The following is a 26690-nucleotide window of genomic DNA, read 5'->3' on the forward strand; positions in this document are numbered from 1 at the left end:
ACACACATCCACAAGTTTTAGACTTGTGAAATCACATGCCATGAGGTTTCTTTTTCGGAGCAAAAAATTGAAATTGGATTAAACAGAGACAGAAACAGTGCTTCCAGAAGCAAATGAAGGTGGTCTGGCTGTGGTGTGCTGTCCAGCAGACCCCAACTCCCTCAGAGTTCCCTGGAGCACCAGCAGTTATAGCAATCATCTGCTGCATTGATTGCAGCTGATAATTCCTCTGGGTATGCCACTTAAAATGCTCTTGTATTTATTAGCTGTGGGATAGCGTGCAAGAATGCTGCTGCAGAGAGTACAGGCTGTAACTGTACACTGGAATAAAGCTCCAGGACAATACACTGGGATCACTCTGTTTTATTTTCCATTCTCTGCTCTTCTCCTGCTTCTTACCTCTGCCATCCATCATACGGGTGCTTCAACTCTGAGAACCATGCAGTCCACGTCAGATCAGCGCTTTTGTTTCTGTGGCCGACAAAAGTAATCAATTCCATCCCTGACAAGGCTGCTCAAGAATTAAACTGTTTCAACAGCTCTCATCGGCTCACAACCATCAAACCAATGCCCTAGGACACAGAAGGAGAACAGAGGTCCAGACGCATGGTCGTACTCTGTCTTCCTCTAGCAGAGTAGGGATGTGCTCATGTGTCCTCCTCCAATGCAGGGTGGGGGAACGGCTCAGCTCCAGGCCACAAGCTCATGAGGTACAACTGCTCTCAGCATCAGGTCAAGATTGGGATTTATTCACAGAGATCTTATTATTCCTGGCCATAAATTATCTATTTCCCCTTGTTTTGGGGCTTAAGGCATAGGGTTGCTTTGGTCTGTCTTGACTATCCCTTGCTGCACATTCTGCATGCATAGTGAAATAATTTGCTAAATTTATAGGGCTCAAGAAAGACTGAAAAGGTAAAATGCACTCAGTCATGATCCACAGGCCCAAGTGAGGCACATGTCTTCCAGAGACAGCTGGCCCAGCTAAATGACTTTCTGCCACACCGAGGAGGTAAAAGTGGCTGTATTTATTGGTAAGGTGTAAGCATGCTCACTGTAGGTTTGTCTCCACTGTCCTTTGCTCACTTAATAACTTGAGCAGCAGCTGATGGAGCTTGAAGGTTCACTCAGGACCGTGCTACAAGCCTTGCAAAAGATCCAAGCACAGAAATCAACATGTACATCAGCTCCTGAACAAATTCCCCGTGACACAGACAGTCTCACACCACACCGTGAAGCTCTCGAGGTCCCAGTTCCAGTTGCTGCCTTAGAAGAAAACGGTCTTCTGAATTGCAGCATGGCTAATTTTAGCTCAGATGAGATTTTCCCAATGTTTAAGGGATTCAATTCAAGCAACTGTGCTGTCAGCAAGAGGGAATTAAGTTCTTACAGCACATACAAAGGTCTCGAATGCTGGCATGCTGGAGCCATACAGAAAGCCACACCGCAGCTGAAGTCGAGGCCCATCCTTTGTTTCATTTGAGAGCTGTGCCCATAGCCAGCTGCTCCTATTATTGAGACACAATAAAGACAGGAATCCTCAAAAGCCCCTTGTATCCAGAAATTCAAGCTGGCGTGTTGTAACATCTTTGGGTTTCTCCAAACCACAGGCCCAAGGAATTCAAGGCCATGCATTCACATGTACTTACACAGCCCTTGCCTAAATATGTGAAAAACATTATAGAAGCACTCATTCTCATCTGCCCCCAGACGTGGTGTCAGCATGAAGCAGCCCAGTGCTCGGGCTGCCAGCCCCAGCAGACAAGCTGGCTCCCCATCCCCGTGGCCTGGGATTTGGGTTTGCTCAGTACGGGTTTCTACTGCTGCTACTCATTTCAAGACTTCCACATTTATCTCTTTATCTGCCAGGGAACTGCAGACCAGCAGAAAGGAGCACTTCTCTGAGCCCTGAGCTTCCGTTTCTCCCTCCATACAGCCCCACTGCTCCCAACCACAACTGCAGCTGCGTCTTCCAGGAGAGATCTCCACCTCCTACCGCGAGACCATTTTTCAGCAGGGTCCTGATGCAGGTGAGATGAGAGTTCGCAGCAGCCTCGCAGCCACCCTGGACAGCCAACTGCTATTGGAAGAAACCACATTTTCTGATCACGTTGTAATTTATGGAGCTCACTCTTGGGCTTTTACCCTCCGCCTTCCCTGTTGGCAGGCTGCCGCTGAGCCTTACACCTCTGATAGTTTGAAACCTCTTCCAATTTCCTGCCTGAATGCATTCAGAGCCAGTTTCTATCTACATCTGCATGCCAAAGTTTTAGCTTGAGTAACTGCTCTTCCTCCTGTAATGCACAGGGAGTGATCCAGCCCTTCGACTGGGGACACCAGACAAACCAACTCTTCTGGGCATCTCCACACAATATTTCCTGTCTCTTTCCTGATCAAATTCTCTTTCTTGAGCACAGGTATCGTTAATTTTTACTCATTTTCCTGATGAATTTTTACCATAACTTATGCAGTTGAATTTTAACATTTTTTATATTACTATCCTCAACTCTGTGGTATAAGCTTGTTTAGAAATATATAAAAGATCTGACTGTTGTGTAAGGACTTTGTAGTCCTTCATGCTGATCAGACGTAATACAAGGGAAAACTTGAGCTCTGTTCTTCAACACAGTGTTTGGATCATGATCTGTAGACACTGGACCAATGCTAAAGTAAGCGACACTATTTTCACACGGTTGGCACGTACCACTGACCAGCTGACTGCTCCCAGATTAGTGTCCAGGAATCCAATGAGACCTCTTATGTTTGGGCTGGTTTCCCTTTAGATTATGTTTAATAAATATTTTAAGCTACGGATGGAAGGGACTCTTCCAATTTCGAATGACCTGCTGAAACTGCCAGAAAACGATGTTATGGTTGTTGGCCAACTTCCCTCCTGAAATCCTGCAAATTGTTGTGCTGAGTGAGACACGAACACTGTCTCCCAAGAACAGCAAGGTAGAAAAGAAGCTGCTGTCCAAGTACAATAAGAGAGCTGCATTAGTCTTTCAGGGGACTACTTACCTCCCCAGTTCATATGCTGTGCAGAGGTTTTAATAAAGTAGAATATTGCAAAAAAAGTTGTTTCGTTTCATCTGTTTCATGTCAGAGAAATACAACAGCGAGGAAAGGGAAGGCGGAGAAAATTTCACTGCCTGCGATCTGTATTTTCACTCTAGCCTGACAGCAGTGTCCCAGCACGCAGCTGGGCCCACCACCAAAGGTTCCAAGCAGCTGCAGGCTCAGACACCAGCCTTTGAGAGGCTCTGCAGCACATTCTCTCCATACCACAATCATCACCACCACCTACAGGCAGCACAAACCAAAATCTCATCAACATCCAGGTCCAGCACTAGAACCTGCACAGAGCTCATACAATGAAGTACAAAAACTCAAGTATATTCAGCGCCATACACTTCCTTTGGCAGGCCTTTCACAACTCCACTCGTGGTGATCCTCCACCTTATCTCCCTCCAAGCACTACCCCTGCCCTAACAGAAATCAGAAGCTCAGTGTGCTGCTCTCCATCAAAGGACAACTCCTGGCCTCGTGCAGCAATTCTGCAGTCACACCTTGCTTTTGATTCTTTACGGGTTTCATCTGAGGTGTGAAATGCACTCAAGGGGCCAGCAGATGAGCTATGCTGGGAGGATTTCATTGCCCATAGCTGCTCTTCATCTCCACGGTGATTAGAGAGGTCAGATCTGCTGAAAGGCCCACAGAAGCACAGTCAGTAAGCCAGTGTTTGCGTTGAGAAGCATGGTGAACTCTGAAATAAACAGGTGCTGGAAGAACCTAAAATACGCTAATCTGAGTAATGCATGAGACACCAGAGCTACAGGTACCAGCTTGGACGTGGTCCACCAGGGGGACTTCTGAAACCCACCTGGTTTTCGTGTCCCCTCAGTGTGAAGGACATCAGCACCAGCTGTCCCTGACCAGGCACCCAACGTGGCGCCTCCTGCGAGGCTCAAAGGGAGCATCTACCACAGGGAAGGGGACAGAAGGCAAGGCTGCTCCTTGATTTGCACGCTTGGATGGCACCAAGTGAAACGTACAATGCTGCAGAGCTGAGAGCAAGCACTGAGCCAGGCTTGCAAAGACAAGGGTGGGGGGGGGGTGGGGGTGGAAAGGAACCCAAACAACTGGATTTTCTCTAAACAGACAGATAATATTTACAGCCTATGGATGGTGCCAAAATATTTCAGGAAATGCCTAAGCCCTCCTGAATAAAAGCTCAGGAAAACACAGTATTTAAGGACAGTAACTGTAATAATGAAAGCCTTCCACACTCTCCCAACGTCCTTACACGATTTAAAATGATTGCCATAGCAATTATCAAGGCTAAGCGCATTTTGCAATCTCCTCTGCAAATTAAGTTCGGAGTTGAACATGTAAAAGATCAGCATAAAAACTAAACAAATCCTGTAAAGCGCACAGAGCAGAAATCAATGCGCTTTCCACACAGTCTAATCCATCCCATTAAAATCCAATAACAGAGATGCTGGAAAGAATTGCTCCAGTGAAGTTCAAGCAAGTCATAAACATCACGACCAACCTCAAAGCCTTTGGCCCATTCCTATAGCAAGCTGCTGGCGTTGTCTCTCTGTGCAGCAGCTTAGTGGCCCAGGAGAGCAGGACACGTGCATCAGCTGCCCTGGACACACAGGCATCCTATCAACTTTCCCCCCACAAAACAGCAGTAGGCATGTTTTTCCTATTTCCTTTGATTGTCACAACAAACTCCATCCTGAAAGTACTTTGTTTCTCCATCTCTCAGTTCCCAGTAACATCTACAGATACCAAAGTCCTGTAAGGGTTACATCTCTATTACATTGTTCCATTGGTGTGCTCAGGGCAGACATGAACTGCACACAGCACCTGCCCATACATCTAAGAGAAAACAAGGGTGATTGCTTCTGAAGAGCGAATTTGCACCATGTATCTGGGAAGCCTGGTGTCAGGGTTACCTGCTCAGGTTTCAGGCCGGGAGGAACCCACGCGTACTCCTCCAGCGCACAGCCTGAGTCGTCGTCGGAGGTGGAATTCCTCTGGAAGTCGAACATCAGCTTGGTGACAGTCTTCTCCATCTCCAGGGGCATTACTGTTACGATGTGCTCTTCCTGGGAGCACTTACAGTGGAGGCAAATCTTCCTGCAAGAGAGGGAAAAGAAGAGATCATAGAATCACAGAATGGTTGGGTTGAAAGGGACCTTAAAGCCCACCCAGCTCCAGCCCTGTGCCATGGGCTGGCTGCCTCCACCAGCTCAGGCTGCCCAGGGCTCCATCCGTGGCCTTGGGCACCTCCAGGGATGGGGCACTCACGGCTCTGGGCAGCTGTGCCACTGCCTCACCACCTTCTGAGTACAGAATTTCTTCTTAATATCTAACCTAAATCTGTTCTCTTTCAGTTTAAAGATATGGCTCCCTGATGAGCTGTAAATGGGAAGAGGAGTGCTTCCTGCCCGCCACTGGGCCATCACTACTCAAAACAACCCCTATTTTTTTATTTTTTTTCTATGCTCGGGCACTTTCTAACACAGTATCTGTCTCTCTCACACAGAGGAAATAAAGTCTGTATTTTCTACAACAACATTTGGCAATCCAGCTGGGTCAAGCTGTCAAATGTTTGGGGCTATATATCCACTCTTTCTGCACTGCAATGCAAACAGTATTTCCAGGGCTACTTGGTGTGAGGGCCATGTCCCTGCATGGCAGCAGCAGCATGCCAGCCAGTAATTGTAGGGCAGCAACGAAATTTAGGACGGCAACCAAATTTAGGACAGCTGAGCACTTGGCTACTGCACAAAATGGTGGATTGACTGGGAAGCTGTGAATGACAAGTCTTTTTAGCATGCTGATAGCATAAATTTGCTTATTAAAGTAGCATAAAAATTGATTATAGTCCGAACATATAAAGCTAAATTAAATTAAGGGAGGCAACATAAGCCAGGGTTGCATGCCAGCAGGATGCTAACAGCCTGGCTCGATGGCTTACACGCTGCCCCGGACACATAATAAAAACAGAAAGCGCAACTGAAGGTTTCTATTTAGCACACATTAGCTTAATTCAATGCAACTACCACTTCTTAACATTCCTTTTGAGGGTTTACTCCTGCAGCTGGTGGTTCGTGGGAGATTTTTCATGGGCTTGGAGCTGACAGAAGGACGTATAGGGGTGAGAGCCAAGGACGAACTGGGCTGAAAACACTCCTTACATCCCCAAAAAAGGGGTTAGAGTGAGCACTGGTAAATTAGTTTCTATTTCTGAAAATACAGCCCTCTTCCATGATATGGGTCAATGGTGTCTATTTTGAAGTAACCTCACGGGATTCTGAATTAATTTGTGCTAATCAAAGGTCGGTGACTTCTAGGGAATTAGGTATCCTCTTGCTTTTCTTCATACAGCAGAAGGGGGAAATCAAGCCCACATCTCAGAAATAAGGTAACAGACAAAAAGCAAGGGAGAAGTTTCTGTGATCACTGCAGCTTTGTCTGCTGTAACGGAAAGCAAAGAAAATAGGAGGGCAGCAATAGTTAAACACCAGGGCTTTCATTCTCAAACACCTTTCCTTCTTTTACACCGCTGCATACAGGCCAGCGAAGCATACCAGTGCTCAGATCCAGCTTTGAGTCTGAATTTCCACTTGGCCATTACAGCACAAAAAAAAAAAAAATGCACTCCAGCAAAAGTCAAGAGGCTCCGTTCAGTCAAGCCAGGGAGATTTGCCAGATTTTCCCATTTCCTGCCTTTCATCAGATCTAACATACACACAGACCCAAACGCACACCGAGCGTCTGGTTCGCATCCAGCCAGAAAGTCTCGGCATCGCCTCTGGCTGTTACCTTCAAAAATAATCAAGGCGCAATTTCACGTGAATACTTTAATTTATCAGCTACTGTGGAAAGGCTCTGCCACAGCAAAGCTGCTGGTTTCTTAGCTGTTTCCATCTCATTTCGTGATATGATTAGAAGCAGCTCGACACGCAACAAGATGTTAAGAATAATTAATAACTCCGCAGCCTCGAATTCAGCGCTTGTGACTTGGGCAGTTATCCTAGCGGAGTTTAGGACTCTTTTGCCAAATTTAATTTTCAGGACATCAATCACACACTTCAAAGGGTGACAGCCCAGCAGTCTGCTCTTGGAAAACTAATGAGAGAAATGCTGGTATCAGGTGGTGGGATGAGAGAACAGCCCCGGGAGGGAGGCGGAGCAAGGACAGCCTCTGCCCCAGAGCTCTGGGATGCGCTACGTGCCAGGGGCCATGGGTACCACAGCAGCACGATGGAAAGGAGTTCCCACTGCCATATGGGTTTTGGAATCAGCCCCACATCTGCCAGCGATGGCTAGAATTGGTTCTCATGAGGATTATTCACCAGCCATACCCTCCTGAGGGCAGAAGTCAGATTGTTAAAAAAAACTGCTTGGGAGGATCAGAAAAGCAAAGGACACACAGAGCCCGTCTGCTCAGCAGTGAGGTCCCCAGGCCAGGACAATGGGCTTTGTAACCACACTGCTCTGTCAGAAAGTGAGCGCCTCCAGGCATGGAGTTTCTGCCACCTCCCTGGGTAAATCACAACCAACTTCAAGATCTTGCCCTTGAGAGGTTCAGTTCTCCTCCTTTCCCCTCGTTAAAAACGAGGAAGATTAATGGTTTTAATTACAATTATTTTCTTTACGTTAGGATATGTTGTTTCATGGGAACAATACTAAGTGCCTTACGAGTATCTTTCTACTTCTATGATATGGTTTCCATGACTTCTTCACACAGGTCTCACTTACTCAACTTTATCATCTTTCAGCTCTCTATAATTAAAAATAATTCCCGGTAGTAAAAGCTTAATATAAAATTGTACATTTCAAAACACGAGATGGAATTGAAAAAGCAATATCCCCAACTGCACTCAGAGCAGAATGGTGTTAAGCAAGATAACACCAGTGCAACAAAGTGCTGATGCTCCATCGTATGGACGGTGGCAGAAGCGACCTGATCCTGGTGATGCAGATACTCTGGTGCACAGAAAAAGGCTTTGGGAGACATTTGGGGCTGCCAGCATGCCTCACAGATCCCTCTGGCTCATTAGGCATTAACTAGGCTGTGGAATGAGCACACTGGGGTGTCCCAGAGAAAGCAGAAGAGATCTGCAAGATTAGCAGGCAAAAGTGCTGCCCTGGTGAGTATCAGAGATGCCCACCAGTGGAGAGGCCACCAGGCTGGAGATTCTGATGCTGCTCCTGAAAGTTGGGAATATCTCAGAACCTTGCCTGACTCAGAGCTGAATGAGGACTGCTGAATAGGAGCCTAGTGATGCTATGCTTGTTCATAGCGTACAGAAAGTTGATGGCACCCCCAGCCTTGGGGCCAGAGAGCAAACAGAGAAGCTGCCAAGCAGCAGGAGCCTGCGGGCAAAGAAAAAAGAAGAGGGGGGAGAGCTGCTGCGGGAAGCACAGCTACTGAGCATCCCCAGGAGCTGCACATGGGGCAGCCCAGCAGCCAGGCTGAGAGGGAGGGAAGAAAACTGGGAGAAAATAACATTTCCTGGTTTCAGATTTAGCTGGAAAGAAGCCTGCCTTGAATTGATTGCACATGGTACAAAGCAGCAGCGGCTCAAAAACAGATTGAAAAATTTGTTCGACTTAAGGTCAGCAATTCATCTGATGAAGTTACAAGATGGAGGGATGTGATTTTGCAATGGCTGCTTGACGTGGTGCTGCTGGCACACATGGGACCTACCACCCCATGCAGTCCTCAGCTGAGCACTCCCCTTCCTACAGCATAAAAACTAAACAAAACAAAAAACAGCAGGGGAATGTGAAGGAAGCAGGGCCAAACAGATCAAGGGGAAAATCTGGCTCCCAAGCCCCTATTGCTTGGGATGCAAAAGCATGTTTCCAGGCCAGGTCCATCTCTGTGAGGTTTAACATGAGCCCGATTGATCTGCAGGGTCTGTAGGACAAGAATGTCTCTTGTTACATACAGCAGTTAACAAAGCACAACCTATGCCATCACCAGAGCCCCTGAGAAGACCTTTCATAACCTCAACAGCACCAACAGTAAGTCAAACTGCTGAAAAATCCCTGGGAAAGACAGGACTGGGAGCAGAGAGAGCCTGAAGCCAAGGCAGTGGTAGGAAGAAAACAGCTCTTAGCAAATGGTTTGGGACAGCGGGCGCGGTGCCTGCCAAGCTGGCCTCATGCTGCATCCCTCCAGCCAACAGCTCTCAGGCTGCACGAGCAGGCATTTACTCTCCTGGGCTTGTTAATGCAATGCTCCTGCCTACATAAACCCCGTCTGCCTTGCTGAGGATCTTATTTCCAGCTCAACTGGATGGGCACATGGACAGCAGGGCATCAGGCAGCAAACATCACCGTGTTAAAATTCCTCTTGGATGTAGAAGGAACTGGGCAAAGAGCTCTTATCACCCACTGGTACTGCTTATCTCTGTTCCTTGCTTGTTTTTTTTTTCTGGGATGAAGATAAATGGCCTGCATGAGGGAGTAACACTGTCACTGAAGACAATGTGAGAACAGAGCCACGTCTGCAGCACAGGGCTACCAGACGTCTGTGTTATGCTCTATTATAAAGGATTTGCATGCATTTGTGCTCACATTAGCATGCAAGATTGGGAATCCCTCAAAAAAGCAATCCTCTACTCGGCTTGGATGCAGTGTGTAAAATATAATGGGACAATTCCCTTGCATCAAAGTGCAAGATGTATATGGCGGTCCGATTTCTTTCCAGGATTGAGCCATCATTCTGATTGCAATCAGACTTTCCAGCTGCTTGTCAGTCACCAAACTACAAGACTTCATGGAAAAAGGGAGAGGTTGAGGGTTTGGAGTGGCTCATGTGACCCCTGAGCCTTTTAACAAGGGCTTCTCAATGTCCCTGCCTCTTATCTCCTCCCTTCATTTGGGAGCTAATCAGGCATCCTGCCACCCTGAGCTCCAACTACACAGATCCATTTCCCCAGATCCCATAGGCAAGGCAGACATCTGCCCAAACTGAAACATGGACACAGCCCTACACTCCCACACAGTGCCCTGCAAATCTCCCCCAGTACAGGCACTGCTTTCCCATTCTACAGATGGGAAGCTGGGGCATGGTAGCAGGAGGTGTCGTGGGGCTCAGAGGGAGCACCCAGACTGGGTTTCCCCATGGACACCTGAAATATCAGCTTCTGCACACACACTTCTTCTGAGCCCCAAGAGAGATGCTGGGATGCCACAAAGCTCAGCTACAAAGCAATGTCTCTCTGCGCAAAACTTTTTGCCACTTCACACTCTTCCAGACTCCAAAAAAACCTATCAGCAGCAATGAATTGCAAAGAATTTGTGTCATCTTTGGGTTAAAAAGGAAAGCTTTTATCTGTGAAACTGGGGTTCAGAAAATCAATGGAAGGGCCACAGACACTTGCAGTAGCAGCAATCCAAAAGACAAGGTGCCCTTGGTGTCCTCCAAGGACAGCTCACTTGACTCAGGATGCTGTAAGAGCAGCTGGCTTAAAAGAAGAACATAAGGCAGAAGTAACAGAGTACAGCAGTGCCATGAAACAAAGGAAGGAATAATCCAGCAGCCAAACTATTTCTGAAGATGCAGCTCCAGTACTGACAGTGGAGCAGGCATAGCTGCTCATCTCCAGAAAGGTTTGCAGTAGGTCTCTTTATTCCTTCTGATCTTCCTGGTGTCAACAGCAGCAATTGCTAATGTACTGGCGTTGAAACTTTTATTAGGAACCCCATTTCCACTCCTGGAAAATTACTCCTCTCCTGGCTGATATCGTCCACTCTAAGTCTCAGACTGGAGACTCATTTTACTTTTTAAGACTTGGTAAAAATCCTTTACCATTTCAAGATTTCTTTTTGCTTAATCACAATAAATAAATAAATAATAAAAAGAAGAGCTATCTATCTATTCCTACTGCAGGAACAGTCTCAGAGGATGTCCTGGTTGGGCTGCCTTCCTGGTGAATCAGGCCATCTATTGAAGGATGGGTCCACACCATGCTGTCCCTGGTCCCTGTTGCCCTGGGGCACAGCCCAGAGCAGCCCCCAGGCTGCCTGCAGTTCTGCTGGCTCTGGCATCATGTGGCAGACAGGAACCAGCAGCACAGAGCTGTCCCCATGACTGCCAGCCCCAGGGCTCAGCTGTGGCTGTCAGGGAACAAGTCCTGGCTCTGTGCTCAGCATCACTCCCATGCATGTGCCGCACAGTGCTGCCCTACGCCATGGGTGAGCTTGTCAGATTTTTAATTAGACCATTCAGCAGCTTTCCAGACTAACAAGATACAGAGCTGTATTTCAATGGGTTTCTTCCCGCTGCTTAACTGAAGGAAGAAAATTGCCTCCAAGCCACAGGTTCAACACAAAGTCCTCAGCCTTCCAAGCTTGCGTGACTCAGGTCCCCCTGTGAGCAGCATCCATCCCCCTCTCCCCCCTCTTTTCACTGCCACTCTGCAGCTCCACCAGTTTCTCCCTTCCTGCAATGGCCCTGCCAGAGCAGGAGCTGGGCTTTGCCCTGGGGCTGGATGTACTATTTAAAGGGACAGCACTGGCTTGCATTCACAGCATGACAAACAGAAACCCTGGGAAGCAGTCAACACACTTCTATCCGAGCACATCCTAGGCCCTATGCTCGAAAGGAAAAAAACAAAAACAAAAGAGTTGATAGGCCAAATATTCAGACACGGGATGAGCTGTGCTGGAAATGGTCATTGTTTCAAAAGTTGAGGCTTAGGCAGAGTCCCCTGAGACAGCACAGTGACCCATTCGTGCAAGCAATCACTGCCAGACCGCTCGGCGTGCAGCTAACCCAGCCACAGAGAGGGCACGGTGCTGGGTGCCCGCTTCAGCTGAAGCCGGCTGGTCTGAAACAAGCAGCAGGAGGAGATTAACATGTGAAGTAGAACGTAATCTGGTTAGCTGCAGATCGTTTTACTTTACAAATCTGTATCCCAGGCTCACGTCGGTACCCTGATAAATACAAAGCATTGATGCCAGACGTGTGAGTGCTCCCACAGCAGGTGAAATAACAGCAGAATAAAAATAAGTCAGATGGGCTACGTGATAGCAGAGCTAAAACTGAAAGGACGGCACCGCATCTGGTGCGAATAATTATTTTGGCATTATTCTGCCCAGTGCTAATCCTCGACAGCTCAGAAAGATTCAATTGCTGTTTAACCAAGGCATCATGACTGCAAAACTGGATTAAAATCTTTCCGTGGTCACAGGTCATGTCTGTGTCACATCTGCTTAAAATGTTCCTCCAAGGAACAGCGGAAAAAAAGGAAATCTGACTTTATAAGATCATGCTGGAAAACACAGCCTCCAGGTTTCAGTTCTAGGTTGGTTTATACTTAGGCACTGTGGCATTAGAAAGAAGGATGTGGAAAGATTATTACTTTAAAACTCCCTATCCTTGGGAATCCAAAAGCAGCACAATAAACATCTGAGCTCTAATGCCATCAATTGAAATACAGCCTGCACAGTCTGCTCAGCAATGCCCAGAGAACCCAGGCTTCCTGGAGACGCACGGACCAAAGCAATGAAGTTAGCACGGAGAGAGGAGGATCTTTTAATACTCATTCTTATTTAAAGCCAGCTGAGCCTCTCTGATTGTTTTTAAAATGAAAAATCTGTTCAAGTGGCATCCCCACGTCTGACTCCCTGTGGCTGCAGAGCTGCAATTTAACCGTTAACCTTTTCCATCCATAAACAACGAGAACGGTGAAGGTCGGGGGGGGGGAACCAAAACCCCTCCAAAGGTCACTGCTCACTGAGCAAAGTTAGCGCGCAGCGATGTGCACGCACCGAGCTCGGCTCATCCCTCCCCTCCTCCTCCCTTCTCTTATTCCCCCCTAAAAACGCGTGACAGCTCTGAAGTTGCTCCAAAGGCTGTGCCTCTTACCTGCCGGCGTGGATGACACCGCTGCTACTCGTGGCAGCTCACTCGGGGCTGCCCGGCAGCTCCCAGCAGCGCTGCGAAGCGAAGCATCATCCCGGATGCGCGCAGACAGCCCGCGGGCACCCGCTGCCGGGCGGTGGGGCGAGACGCAGAGCCGCGGCCGGAGCTGCTCCCAGCAGGCTCCTGCTGGATGTTACGTGGCAGCAGAGAAAACCAACCCTGGAGAAACGCGCCGCTAAGCTTTCGCTTCGGTTCTGCTTCGCTCGAATTCCAGCTCCCAGTCTGGATGGCTCTCACCTTCCGCTGAAACCCTCAGCGGTGGCAATAGGACGGCCAGTCTGCTCTCCGAGCGGCAGGCGCTAACGAGCAGAGATGCAGCCCGCAGAGAATAACTGCGGGCTCAGGAGCGGCGCGGGGCTCTGCTGTTGCATTGCTCTCCTCTCCTGCATGCTAATGAGCAATGATGTCAGCAAGCCAAAGTCACCGCATCCGGACCGCGCGCCGCTGCCCGGCCACCCTCGCATTTATTTACATGGAAATCAGCCTGCTCTTATAAATCAATAAGCCCCGCAGGCTGCTTCAGGGAAGGGAAAGCAAATCCTTCCCTCTGGCTTGCATGTGCGCCTGGTAAACTGTTGGCTCCGCACCAGCTGCCCCAATTGAATGGTGTGAAGTCGCTAATTATCCTTCTCCAGCTATCACCTCATTTGATACTGACCGAATTGCAACTTGCTGTCAAACTTAACGTACTGCTTCGTAGGTAAGCGGGCTATTAAAGCACTGATCTGCTGGCTCCGAGCAGTGGATCGTTTTTCTCCTGGCTTTTAATGCCCTCTTAATTATTTTCTGCAGTCATTTGCTACGATTCCCCACTGGTTTTTCGACGCAGCCTGTTTGCGCACCAGCAGGGCTAAATATTCTGGGAAATGCAAGTTATAAGTGTGGCATTATGGGCGCTGCATATTTTAATACATTTTCTTTCAGATGGCCCCGAGGGATGCCCGATTTACACCTTCTGCGTCCCCCAGGAGCAGCTGCCCCAGCAGGGAGGCTGAAGCTCCCTTCCCTTAATTTCCAATATTCACAGCCATTAATGGAATAGTTGAACACTTGCAGTTCTTTTTATTTATTTATAAGTGCAGCTGCAAGTGCAGGAGTTGAGCCCTCAGCCTGTTGCTGTGCCCAGCTGGGTCCCTGGTGCCAACAGCATCACCACCACCTCTGCTGTGCTCTCCAGCAATGCTCGTAAGAAATAAGTTCCCCCAGCCCCCTGCACTGGCACATCCTGTCCCTCCCAGCTTGTGGCAGGCAGGCTGTCAGCTCACTGCTGCCTGCTTCGTGTGCCCAGGCCCCACAGTGACGTATTTTCCTCTTAACTTCAGAACATGTTAATTAAAATACAAAAGGAAGCGAGACAAAACTAAGCAGGGTAAAAGCAAATAAAGAAGGCTGCTTGTAAAATGATAGCGTAGAGCAGAAAGTCTGTATGCGGAATAGAAATTACCTATGTTTAGTGTAATGATCTTCCTGGAAATACATTGTTAAAAGCATAGTAACTAGGGGCTGCAGCTGGCACAGGAACATGTACCATGCCCTGTGACAGGTCCTGCAGGTGCTCTTTTTCACTGAATAGCAGTAAAATGCCTGAATTTATCTGCATTCACTCCCAAGCAGCAAAGGACCTTGGCTACAAAGACTTGGGAACAGAACATCTCTGAGCACCCCTCAAGCAGCAGCACCATTGCCCAACCACACCTCCTGTCCCCACAATGCAGTCACAACAGCAACTCTGACCTCCCAGGATGACCGTCATGTGGGGCAGATGGAGGTGCAAGCCCTGTGCCCCAGCTGGGCATCCTACAGCAAAGTTGGGTTCTGTAGTATGTTCTGCTTGGCTGTCCTGGCCAACTGGAAAAGGAATCACACCAGAAACTGCAAATAAACTCTAAGGTTGAAGCACGAAGATAAAATGTGGGTGAGAATCACGAGATGATATAAGGGATCAACAAGACCACTGCCTATAGCCTCTCAGCTTCATGGCTGCCTATAAGCAAGAGAGCTTTGAATCTCCAAACAGCAAGTATTCTCGTCATCATTCCTGGCACTCTTCCTACTCCAACACTCAAAGGCCTTAACATCCACAAAATCCAATGAGCGGGCTATTCTGAGACCAGAAATCAGATTAGAAGATGCCACTTTTGGATACATGAATGTCTTAGGCAAGTGGAAATGAGCCTTCCGTGCTCTGAGCTCTGCTGGACTGCTGGCAATTGCTATGTATTACTGTTCCCTAATGCAACATTTGTGAAAAGGCCATGTGTTTGGATAACTCCAGAAGGCACACGGTATTCCTTGGGGGATGCAGGTGAAATGGGTGTTTCATTAAGCAGCATGGTGAGGACAGAGCCACTGAAGCACATTTCTGAAGGTCACACAAAGGACTTGCAACTCTGCAAGGAAGGATGCTAACAGCTGCCTGCAGGGAAGCCAGCAACCCAAGGTAAAACCTTAGCTGCTGAAACGCAGAATGAAAAGCAACTGCACCAAGAGCAGGGAGCCCACACTCAGGTTCAGAAGCACGTGATGGATAAGTCTTCTTGTGATTTCAGCCACATCTTTTTGTCCTTTGCTGCTAGCTGTAAAGGCAAAGGCCTGAACTTGACGCCTTCTGCTATTTGCACAAGCTCATCCCTACAGCAAATTTAACAAACCATTCCAAGAGCCCCCAAAGTGCTGTGTTCCCCCTTCCCTTGGCATACTGCTCAGCCAACAACCCACTGTGCTCCACGTGATGCTGTGGTCACAGGGCACGGCCACCCGCAGCTGCACAGACACTGCTGAACCTGATGGGTGTCAGGTCAAGTTGTCTTTCTGAATTATTTACTGAACATCCTCTGATGCACCACTGGGAGAAAGGCACACGGTGCTTGCAGACTGTCCCCATGCTGGAGTTGCAGACTGGATTCCAATCCATCACTGCATTACCTCCTCCACCCCTCCACCCCCCTCCTTCTTTTTTTTCTTTTAAATCACCTTAATGCAAGAAGCTTTGCAGAGCTTAACAACAATAAGGCTTTTCATAACCTCCGGCATTAACTCTGCACTACGACGCTTTTTATTTTTGTATGTTACAATCAAATTTGTAACAGAATGTGAGCAACAATCTGCATGCTTATGCTTTATTTTCCCCCCTTTGCTAGCCTGGCAGTATTCTCATCTAAAGGCTTTTTAATAGTGTCCCTTAATAACGTCTACAAAAGCCTCATTAGAGTGCTGTCTCAAAACTTCAGCTAAACAAACTCAAAGCACTATTTCTTAATTAAATATTTTTCTTGGGGCCTTTCCATGAACAATGAAGTACTCTGTGAAAATACGCTGCAAAGGATATCCACAAATCTTCAGCTTATCTCACGGTAAATTCTCCCAACATCTAAATCTTAGATTGGCAACACAAATTAATTGTCCATTTACACCGAGCAGAAGATGCACTTACAGGACAGCCCTGTGCTACCACGTACCTCGCCACCTGACACTGCAGGCTGGTTGTCACTTTACATGAATTTTATCTTTTTTTTTTGCTTCAAACCTGTCTGATCGGGTGATTCGGGTCAGTGGTTATGCCCTCAGGATTGAATGTATCTGCTTACCCAGCTCCTCTCTGTGCCATGCATAGGAAGGCTCTGCCTCCACCTGCTGCCCCCAAAAGCTGTGCAAACCCCCAGCGTTTTGCTGTCCCTGTGCTCAGCAGCTGGATGTGAGCTGTTCCAGGGTCCTGCAAAAGCAGCACGTTTCCAAGTGCCTTTCCAAACCCAGGGAGATGTGTCACAGCCAACTGCTTGGTGGCAAGAGAGGCAGCAAAATGGGTTTTTGTTTCCTACCCAAGAGTGTGAAGCAGACCTGGGCAATACGATACCATCTCTGAAAAGCAGATGGTCACTGGTTAGGTCCACTCCAAACTCTGCTCATTACAAGGCTTTTACACTTCACCTAATCTTGACATTGAGATAGATAGTTAGACTGGGTGATCTTAGAGGTCTTTTCCAAACTTGGTGATTAAATTCAAAATAATAATAATAAAATTATGCAAAATGGCAGTTCAATTTAATTTCACCAACCCAGCCTCTTCAGGACCACGGACCAGGAACGCATGCGGCAGATCAACGCATTTTAGGATACCACAAGTTTTGCATCCTGCCTGTCCTGGCATGAAGGTTTGATGGACGCCATATGTCACTGAGACCACTTGGCATTGGATACAAATGACAGCAGTTGTTTGCTATTCTTCCTTTTAATTAGGAACAACAAATTGTTATCATAGCTTGACATTTGCTCATACTTAGAAATTGCTTCCTTGAATGATATGCTGAGATTACAATGGGTTTTCTGTGTTTGTAATGGTTTTAGTAGCTCATAACAAACCATGAAATTCATTACTCTTGCCACAAGCACCCATGAGATACACCAGCCAGGGTGTGATTTATACAGAGCTCAGCTTGTGAAAGTTAAAAGGTTTTCAGTGCTGCCTGCAAGACCTCAAAGATTTGATATTTTATATAGTTGAGCTCTGAAAAAATCATGGGTACAAACTACTCTGTTGTTTTATTTGCCTAAGGAGCCCAAGCATTAAAATCAGGGTACAATCAAGTCACTAAATATTCATTAATTTGAACAGCTTTTTTAATGATATGCCTTTTGTCCTCCAACTTACTACATCCTTGTCATTTTTTAACATCACAGATGCTGTATACAGGCAGATACTCAACAGTAAAACATTCTCTCCTATAACATAATCCAGCAAAAACATTCTCATTGAAAGAAACCACTGAAAATGCAGCCTGTGCCTCAGCATCCTTAACAGAACAGGCTTGTCAGTCATTTCCCAGTCCCATTTCTCAACTCCATGTCAAGCCTTATACATCAAGTACAATATCCAAATCGTCAGCCCATCAAGATCATTAGAGCTGCTCAGCCCATTATGAAAAGGTCAGCGCGGCGCGGAATCAATCACAGCCCCCATCAAAGGCAGCTGCAGTTGAGAAGCCCCAATCCCTCCCTCCTATAACCTGTCATCTCCTAAACTGGTTTCTCTTATTGTAAGACATGGCCTAGCTTTTATCTTATCGCAATCTACAGGGAAATGCAACTAAGCCAGCTGCCAAATGAGTCGGACTGCAAGGGAGGGATTAAGACCGTATCAGGTCTGGGTTGACCACCTTGCAAGGAGGTGATGCTGTCACAGCCAACAACAAGGCACAGCTTACGGGTGTCCCCAGCTGGGGAGTTGCATGGTTGCATCCCACCCATGGAAGAACATGAGCATGATGCTAATGGCATCACACCAGCATGACACCACCAACTCACGGCACTGCCAGCCCTGGGCCATCAGGGCACTCAGACACTTTTTTTTTAATGGGGGACAACAGCAATATCAACCACTGTGGCTCCTATCAGCCACTACTTATTTGTTCAACAGGCTGAAAGCCACAGGCCATTTCTTCTTTATTTTCCCTACCACACTGTGCTGCAAAAAAGCATTATCTTCAAAAGGACCAAACAAATGTTTGCTAAACATTAGCAGATTAAATACATCAGTCTTTTATAAGCAATTAATGCTGCTAGAGACTTAGTAAGCCTCATTGTTCCATGGTTCAGAATGGGCTGCTCTTCAAAGTGAGAGCTGTGCGACAGTGAATAACCCCCCACAAAATAAGAACCAGGTTGGGCACCAGAGGATTGCTGGGATTGCTTTTTGTTGTGCACGAAACTTGCACTGTTTCCTTGTAACAAAAGAACAGCTGACATTTTGAAGCCAATTTTGAATCCAGAAATGGGATCAAAATGCTTTGCTCCCCCAAGCCGCCATCGCATAGAGGAGATGGGGAGCACTATGGCTCAAAGAACACCTCACCTGGCCCTGCAGTAAGCCCACAGAAACTAACCCAATGCCTCAGATTCCTGCTGTGTGTAAACTGTGATGATCCCCCTGTATCAGCATGGGGAAGCAGAGGGGAGGGCAGCTGGGCTCCCTGCAGCACTGAGCACTCCATACGCATCCTCCAGAAAGGCAGTCCTTATCTCAAAGAGAAGCAGCCATGGATGGCCAAACAGACAGACGGGGAAGAAGAAGGGGAGCTCACGATACTGGCGAGACTGTTATAATTAGTGTAATAAGCAGCAATCACTGCTCAACAGCTGCCTTCCCCCCACTGAGCGTCTGCTCCACGCAGCTCAAACCCGTGGACAAGGAGCATTCTGACACTTGCTGTACTTCAAGCACATCTGCTTTAAAGTTTTGACTTTATTAAATGTTTTCAGGGGAAAGCAGCCATCCTGCTCTGCAACCCCCCCACATGAGCCAACAGAAGGATGGTCCTGAATACGGGCTCAGCTTTGGTCCTGCCTGATTTCACACAAGGCTTAGAACAAAACCTCTAAGTTGAGACAAACCTAAAGCACATAGAATCTCAGAAAGGAACACTTCCATTGAAAACAGTAAAGCATTTTCTATCAGGTTTTGTCATGGGCATTGGATGAGCTTTTTGCTTGGTGTCAGACATGCCACGCTCTATGGAGTTCAAGCAACCCTTCCCCAAGATTTGGTGAGCTGAGGACTAAGCTCTCCAGCATAACCCTGGTATCCCAATTGATTGCTTGCTGCTTCTCATCTCCTTTTGGGGACTGCACTGCAACGGAAGAGGCTGGCTCACCTTACTCGTGCTGCTCCACCACCCAACCCCTTATCAGTTTGAGGGCATTACTGGATCACAAGCGCAGCAAGCAGTGGGGTGGCAAGGATGCTTATGTGACAGCCATGGGTCCTAACGATCAAAATACACTGTGGCTTAGACCCAGGCAGCTTCCAAGGCCCTGGGCACATTGTGAATGCCGTCTCAGGGAGGACTGCTCCTTCTCTCTCCTCTGCCAGGCCTTTGTCGACAGAGATAGTCACTGGAAGCAGTAGGATGTATGGGCCCTAATGGATATTTTGGCAGGAGTTAAGCACTGAGCTCCCACTGATTTTTAGTGTCTGTTAAGACACTGATAACGTGTCTGAAGTGGAGATGTTTGGAAGCGCGAGCTCTATGCTCATCATGCAAGGGGCTGTTTCCCACAGTGTGGGTTCTACAGTGCTTCAGAAAATAAGAGCACTGAGAAAACAAATAATGACAAGCTCTGAAAGCAGAAAATGTTTACGTCAAGGAAATTTAACCCCTCTGTGAAACAAGCTCAGGGCGAGGCTGGGCCGAAGGGTTCAGCAGTAATTGCAAACAGGCGGTGCATTGCTGGGACCAGGATGTCAACAAACACCGTGCCGAAGGGTTAAAACCATGCCACGAGAAGCAAGAACAAGGCTTTCTTTAATTTCCCAGAGCAAAGAAACACATTTGTACTCCCCTGACAAGCGTCAAGTCAAGGTAACAAGAAGAGCAAAAGAGCCATTTGCTGTGACTTTGATCATCTCCCACTCCTGCAAGTGATGAGGGTCACCAGGAGCCTGAGCAACTCTGCACTGCTGCCTTCCCTGTTAATGAAGGTTAACGACCAGCTTACCTTAATCAAACCTATGCATGCAGCAATGCTTCAGCTCATGCAAAGAGACAAAGCGTGACACCACAGTGGTGTGCCTTGTGATGGAACGAGCCACACAATTTGTGCTATTATTACTGATTGGGAGTGGAGAGGCTCATTTCTGGTAAAGCAAAGGGATCGGGTACACTAAAGCCTGTGAAAATTAATGGGGCTTTGAAGGATGTAACTAGACCCCAGAGACATCCACAGTGAATCTATTAGCTCATTAGTTAAGATTAGCATTTACGTTATACAAGAGGCATCCAGGTAGAGCAGGTCTTTCTCTTATATCTCCATATATCACTTTTACACTTTGCAGATAGAACACCAAGCCTGTCCCATGACGCTCTGAGGCACTTTTCCCTTTCATGCAGAGAGACTGTGGTAGGTGGCCAGCATCATGCACACAAGGCTTCCACTCCAACCCCCAAATATGACAGACATTGGCAAGTAGAACAATCTAGAACAAAGCATCCTAGAACCCGACACACCATCTCATCTTAATCTATCAAATCCCCATGGCTTCAGACCTTCCACTTACTGCTGCATTAGGCCAATGGCCTCTGCCATGATGCTTGTACCTGAGGATTCAACAGCCAGCAAGCAAATGCATCTAATATCTTAAGCAGCATCACTTACAAAATACAGGAAATATTTTAGATTTATGGCACCAGAATAATTGGATGCCTTCTACCCCATTAATGAAGCAAGTTTTAATGCTATTTTATCATCAGATCTAATCTTCCTGGCACAATTTCACATGACTGACAATGTGCTCCCTGACTTAGTACCTATAGCTGATGTTGGACACAAGCCTCAAGCAGCAGCTGAGGGCTCAATCTCCGCTAATCCCATCCCTTTAAAGCAACTCCAAGTTGAGCAATCTAAAAAGGAGACACATGAAGTCACTTTGGCTTATCTCTCTAATTGCCTGCCTATGAATCAGGGGGCTGGTGTCAGCCACCCGCACTCACACAGGCGTGGGGATGAATTAATGCCAAGCAGAGAAATCAGCCTGAAATATTTACTGTGGGCATTTTCAGGACTTAGAGTGAAACTGGAAATGCTGCTCACTGCTACAAGTCTAGATCCAGGAATGGAGCCTGCAACAAGGTGAGAGCCCTTGCCTTCCCTCTGCTGCATAACGTATCTCCACTTCTTGACAGCTCTCCTGCTCTGCCCAGGGCCAGCACAGTGAAAATGTTAATAGATACAGCTCCATGAATATTCAGTGCACATTTTCTTGTGAGTTCTCCCGTGGTTAAACAGCCCTCTCATTACCAAGGCCCACCTATCTTTCGTTTTTATCTTTGAACTGAGTTGAAAATGTCAGCACAGAAACCAACACCAAAAGGACAGAACCCAAACACAAACCTCAGGGGAACACAGAGAAATCCATCCTTTTCTGAGCAAGTACTCAATCTCTGCTGCCTCTCAGCACACATAGATAAAGGCAAAGGGAGCAAGCCAGCACCGCACTTTCTTTTTGACCGTCGTTATTTGTCTGATTTCGCCATCCCTCGCATTTCTTAATCGCACGTGGACGTTTCCAACCCAACGGGGCACAGTGCCCACACTGCCTGGACACAGACACACCTGGGAACCACTGCCGTGGCTAGCTCTGTTCTGCCACCTACACACCAAACAGGAGCTGGGCTGCTATTCCCACATCTGAGCCCTGAGAGCACAGCCATTATTCAGCTGTGGCTAAGGGAATGGGAACATCCTTTCCCAGAGGCATCACCATCACCCTTTGGCATTGCAACACTTGGCCACGCTCTGGCAGATTAGGATTCAGCTGACCATGACAACTCACCACCTCCGGAGTCAGGAGAACCATTTAGGAATCAGGATGTAAAACTATTGGGGTAGTTTTTGCCCTCCAAGCCATTGCAATTGGTACTTTGGAGTACTTTCCACCGGCCATTCTGCACACTTTTGGCTGGGGCTCTGCACACCCTGTCCATGCACAGAGTTGCTCCAGCTGGGTGCCATGCTCGGGATGCCAGCAATCATACAGCCACAGGAAGGTTTGTTAGCAAAGGGAAAGTCATACAGCCCAAATTCATACCACGCTGCTAAAAATATAGAAGACCCCAAGGAATAAAGCTTGTGTATGTTTAAGCTCTAGGTAATTCATCCCAAATACATAGTTTCTTGGCATCGATAGTAAAATTTAACCGGAGGGTAAGCATTTAGTTCTGTTTTAGCTGGGAGAGTCCCAACTTATGTCTCTCCAATGTATACACCCTCCTTATGCAATCCGTGTTTCAGCGAGTTCTGCATCAGGGAGGTGTGAAGATAAGGCTAATAGGAGGAATGTCGTTAGGAGTGATACACAGTACAAAAGCAAGAACAAATCGGCTGTCTGAAGCATGAGCCGACCTCCATGTATCACAATGAGATTCCAAAGTGTACGCTTTGACTCCTTCTGAATAAGAATAAGAGGCGTTTTCAGGGGTCCAAGCAAACTACCCCTGAGCCAGGGGCACTCAAATGAGGTGGCAGCTGCCTTTTGGTGAGTCAAAGACTTCAAAAGTGAAAAAAGGGAGATTTTTTTCATTCTTTCTTTCTTTAGGTGAGCAAACAGGCTAATTTGAGGTGCAAGTAGATCAAGTTACTAATTAAGGAAATAACCGATAATTTCATCAAGATCATTAGAGGAATCAGCATGCTGCTGCCATTATTTAAACGGTACCAGAGCACAAATACACTCTCACAACAGAGCTGTAAGGAGCTCACTGGGTCCGGTCCCGCCAGCAGCTGAGCCCAGGGACTTCCACGTAACACTGCTCACTTGTATTAACCGAAAGCTGTGCACCATCTGAGGCCGATTCAGGAAAATACTGAAATCTCCTGGTAATTTCCTGCAGACAGAACATTTAATCATCTCCCAGCCTCCACCGCAAAAATCCCAACTCAATGATTCACACTTCCAAAGGAATTTGCCCCACGAACAAGCGCAGTCCTGCTGCGGGATGCAGCCCTGCGTCTGCCCGGCGAGGAGGAAGCAGCTTCTAACAGAAATACAGCCCAACAGGTCGGGCCATGGGTATTCCTCTCTTTTGGCATCTTTACGACTGCTCACGGGACGTGCTGTGCTCCTCCTGGGGATGCAGCAACACATCAGCTCCCTGCACCCATCCGCTCTACATTAATTCTCTTTTGAGAGCTACTTTCTCCTACCGCACGCAGAACTAGATATCTACATTTCTCACCACCCGAGCTCACTCAGCACCTTTCCCACAACAGCCCCACACTCCCACGTTTTGCCACACAATTATTTTAAGGCTCACACCCAACTCCACGGGTGCTGGGTCTGTATGCGTGCACACCAGCACCCTGCCTGGCTTTCCAATTGCCCCACCAGATGCATGGATAGAAACATCTGCTTTGAGAGGGAGGCACACAGCTCGTTTGCACTGCTTAAACAAACACAAACAGAGGTAAACAAGCAGCCCAGTGCAGATTCCTGCTCCTCCCATGCAGGAATCCTTTTTTCCAACCAAACACATAATTTGTCACTGAGCGGCCGAGCTGTAAAATGCAGCTTCCTCTCTGCTTAATTCCAAAAGCATTTGAAAGCAATTGAAACCAGAAAGCTTGATTAAGGTCTTTGAAGCCTTTGTTTCACTTAAAAGAAACCTTTGTTTTGCCGCAAATAAATTGGACATTTTCTCCAGAATTTACAATAACTCAGGGGAAAAAAAAAGAAAAAAAGAAAAAAGAAAAAAAGCAACATCCAAAAGTTAAAAATAACCCTTTCCTTTCTATTAAACACAGCTGCCAAACGTTCAGAATTCACATTTTGTCATGCCACGCAAATCCCTGCAGCAGCTGAGCAGACACACACCATGTCTGGAGACCGAGCACGGAAGATAAGCTCCAGGTCCCCGCAGGGTTGTGCACTTCACATTTTTTAGGCAGAGTATGAAAGCAGCAGAGGTTCGGGAGCTGCGACAGCAGTGGTGCCCACTGCGGGATATTCCACAGCCCCACGCTGCCCCAGCTCCACTGGGGCAACGAGCACCGAACGCGGGGGGTAACGCGGTGAGGGTGGAAACATGAGCTGAAAAGAAAATCATTTCCCAATACAAACATTTGTACAGCACTAAAGGAGATTACGCTTTCATATGCTGTAAATTGAGGGTGACTACTTACTGGGCTAAACGGGCACGCAGGTCACATGCCGAAAGCCCCCCAGCTATGAGGCAGGGGAGGGCAGGATGCTGGGGCTGAGCTGGGGCTGAGCCTGGTGCCAGGGCCGGGGGGCATCCTGCTGCAGCCGCTGTGCCTTCGGCTGCCGGAGGTCATCTGGGGAGTTGGAGCTCACGGCTGCTTCCCCAGCTCGCAGAGTGACGCCCACCGTCGTTTTTAGCTTATTGGTGAAAATCGTAAGCCCTAATCCAATCCTGTCCCTTTACCCAAATTTAGCTCTCGGCGGAGCCAACATCCCTTACGGTTTTGACTAGCGGTCTGAGCACAGCTACCTTGAACGTGTAAAGCGCAGAAAGAGAAGCAATAAGAAACCCACGCTCAGTTTGCTTCACCCTTCTCCCCAAAGAGCTTTTTGCTTACCCACTTCCAAGGAACCCCTATCTTCCTGCAGGAAGCCAACCACCAGCCCATCTGCACATATCCCCCGATCACAAGTTGCCAAGGCCAATAAAAAACAGTATGTATCATAGTGTCCAAGCACACAGCAACACATTCAGGGCACGAACGCACCGGGAAGGAGAGGGCTTACAGAAGTGGTGAGAGCACAGTTCCCTTAGTTACACCGAATTTCACAAAGCTAACTGCTGAATCAGTCAGCACACACATATGGTTCTCCTTTCCCACAGACGTTAACTCTTGAGACCCGGCTGCTTGCACACGGCCATCCCTCACCGCACCAGCCCCAGAGCTGCCCCACATACGGTTCCTCCTGCTCCTCCTGCACACAGCAACCTGGCGACCGTTCGCAAACAACGTGTGGCCGTGGGTAAGAGCCCCTAGTGCAACTGCAGACTGCTGTGCTTGGTTACAGATACGCAGCGCTGGAGCAGCTCCAAGGTGCGGGCCAGCATCTGGGTGAGCTTCGCACGCGTGCGTGGTCACGGTCTGGCAGAGGGGCCCTGAGTTGCGTGCTCCAGGTGCATGGCTGCAGGGCCAGGTGCAGGCAGCTCCCCGGCCGTGGCAGGGGTTAGGGCTGAATGAGCTCCATTCATGGGGAAGAGAACAGGGCTCCCAGCCACTCGGAGGGAGCATTTCTGAGGGATATTCCCACTGTAGGTTTAATAAGTCTCTTTGCAAGTTTTAAAGTTAGAAATAATCCAAGTACACATTAAACCAAAGTTATTAGTTTGGACTGGGCGGTATGCGGAGCCCCAAGCCATCCCTCCCAGGAGCAGGATCGCGGAGCCCCCTCCAGTGGGGAGGACTGGGCTGGATCCCTGGGAACAAAAGCAGCTACAAACCAGGTTCACCACGTGAGAGCCTCATTACAGCCCGAAGCCCACACAACAGACAGAATACAGAGGAAATTGGAGTCTAATTTACATGGAGAACGATTACTTACTGCAACCAATTAGTGTCAAGCTGACTGACAGCCTACCGAAAATAGGCTTTCCTCATCCTTGTACTGCAAGTCTGAGCTTTCCTCACTACTTTGCTTCTGGCAGGTGAGCAGTAGCACCTTGCCACGAGACACAGGACAGCAGGGAGCATCCCCATAACAAGGTGCCACAAGGGACCAGGCTCAGCCCAGCCAGAGACACAGGCAGCAGCGTTGCAGCGTTCCCCCTCCTGCTCTTAAATCCCATCCTAAAAGATCCAACAAGACATTCATCATTTCTGAAAGGTGTTTCCCTTTTCCTAAGCATACACCCTCCCCGTGCCTGGGGCTTTCACTCCCTGGTTTGCAATCACGTTAGAGATCTGGGGGTATGGTTTGTATCCAGGCAGCAACAGCGCCTGCAATGCTCAGCAGCAGGACTTCATTGTGTTTACCAACGTGCAAACTGTTTGCTTGCAAACACTGCAGAGAAACACTGCCCCTCCTCCATACCAGATTAGTCCAAAAAACAGCAAACAAGACTTTAAAACATCCTGACGTACACACATGGAACTGATTAAGTGTTGTTCATCTTCCATTCACTGTTAAAGAAGAAGTGCCTCATTCTGCCATTACCATTCTCTCCTACTCCAGATCACACTCCTTGTTAACAACACTGTC

General features: G+C 47.8%; 2 protein-coding genes across 3 annotated transcripts in view; one reads left to right on the forward strand and one right to left on the reverse strand.

Moving 5' to 3' along the window:
• ATXN7 (ataxin 7) overlaps window positions 1–26690 on the forward strand; it is a 218084-nt gene that overhangs the window by 122739 nt on the left and 68655 nt on the right. The window lies entirely within an intron of this gene.
• Window positions 1–26690, reverse strand: part of PRICKLE2 (prickle planar cell polarity protein 2) — an 86988-nt gene that overhangs the window by 21745 nt on the left and 38553 nt on the right. Inside the window, exons 1-2 of one of the 2 annotated variants that reach the window (XM_065749552.1) lie at window positions 12908–12954; window positions 4968–5151 (exon numbers count right to left, since the gene is read on the reverse strand). In XM_065749552.1, coding sequence (XP_065605624.1) covers window positions 4968–5099 — 132 coding nt within the window. In that variant the 5' untranslated portion in view covers window positions 5100–5151; window positions 12908–12954. Of the gene's footprint in view, window positions 1–4967; window positions 5152–12907; window positions 12955–26690 lie in introns of those variants that run through there. The other variant, XM_065749555.1, reaches the window with a different exon arrangement.

Source organism: Cyrtonyx montezumae, unplaced genomic scaffold, assembly GCF_038088225.1.
Source record: "Cyrtonyx montezumae isolate F1298 unplaced genomic scaffold, pur_monq_1.0 scaffold_6, whole genome shotgun sequence".
NCBI classification, from domain to species: Eukaryota; Metazoa; Chordata; class Aves; order Galliformes; family Odontophoridae; genus Cyrtonyx; species Cyrtonyx montezumae.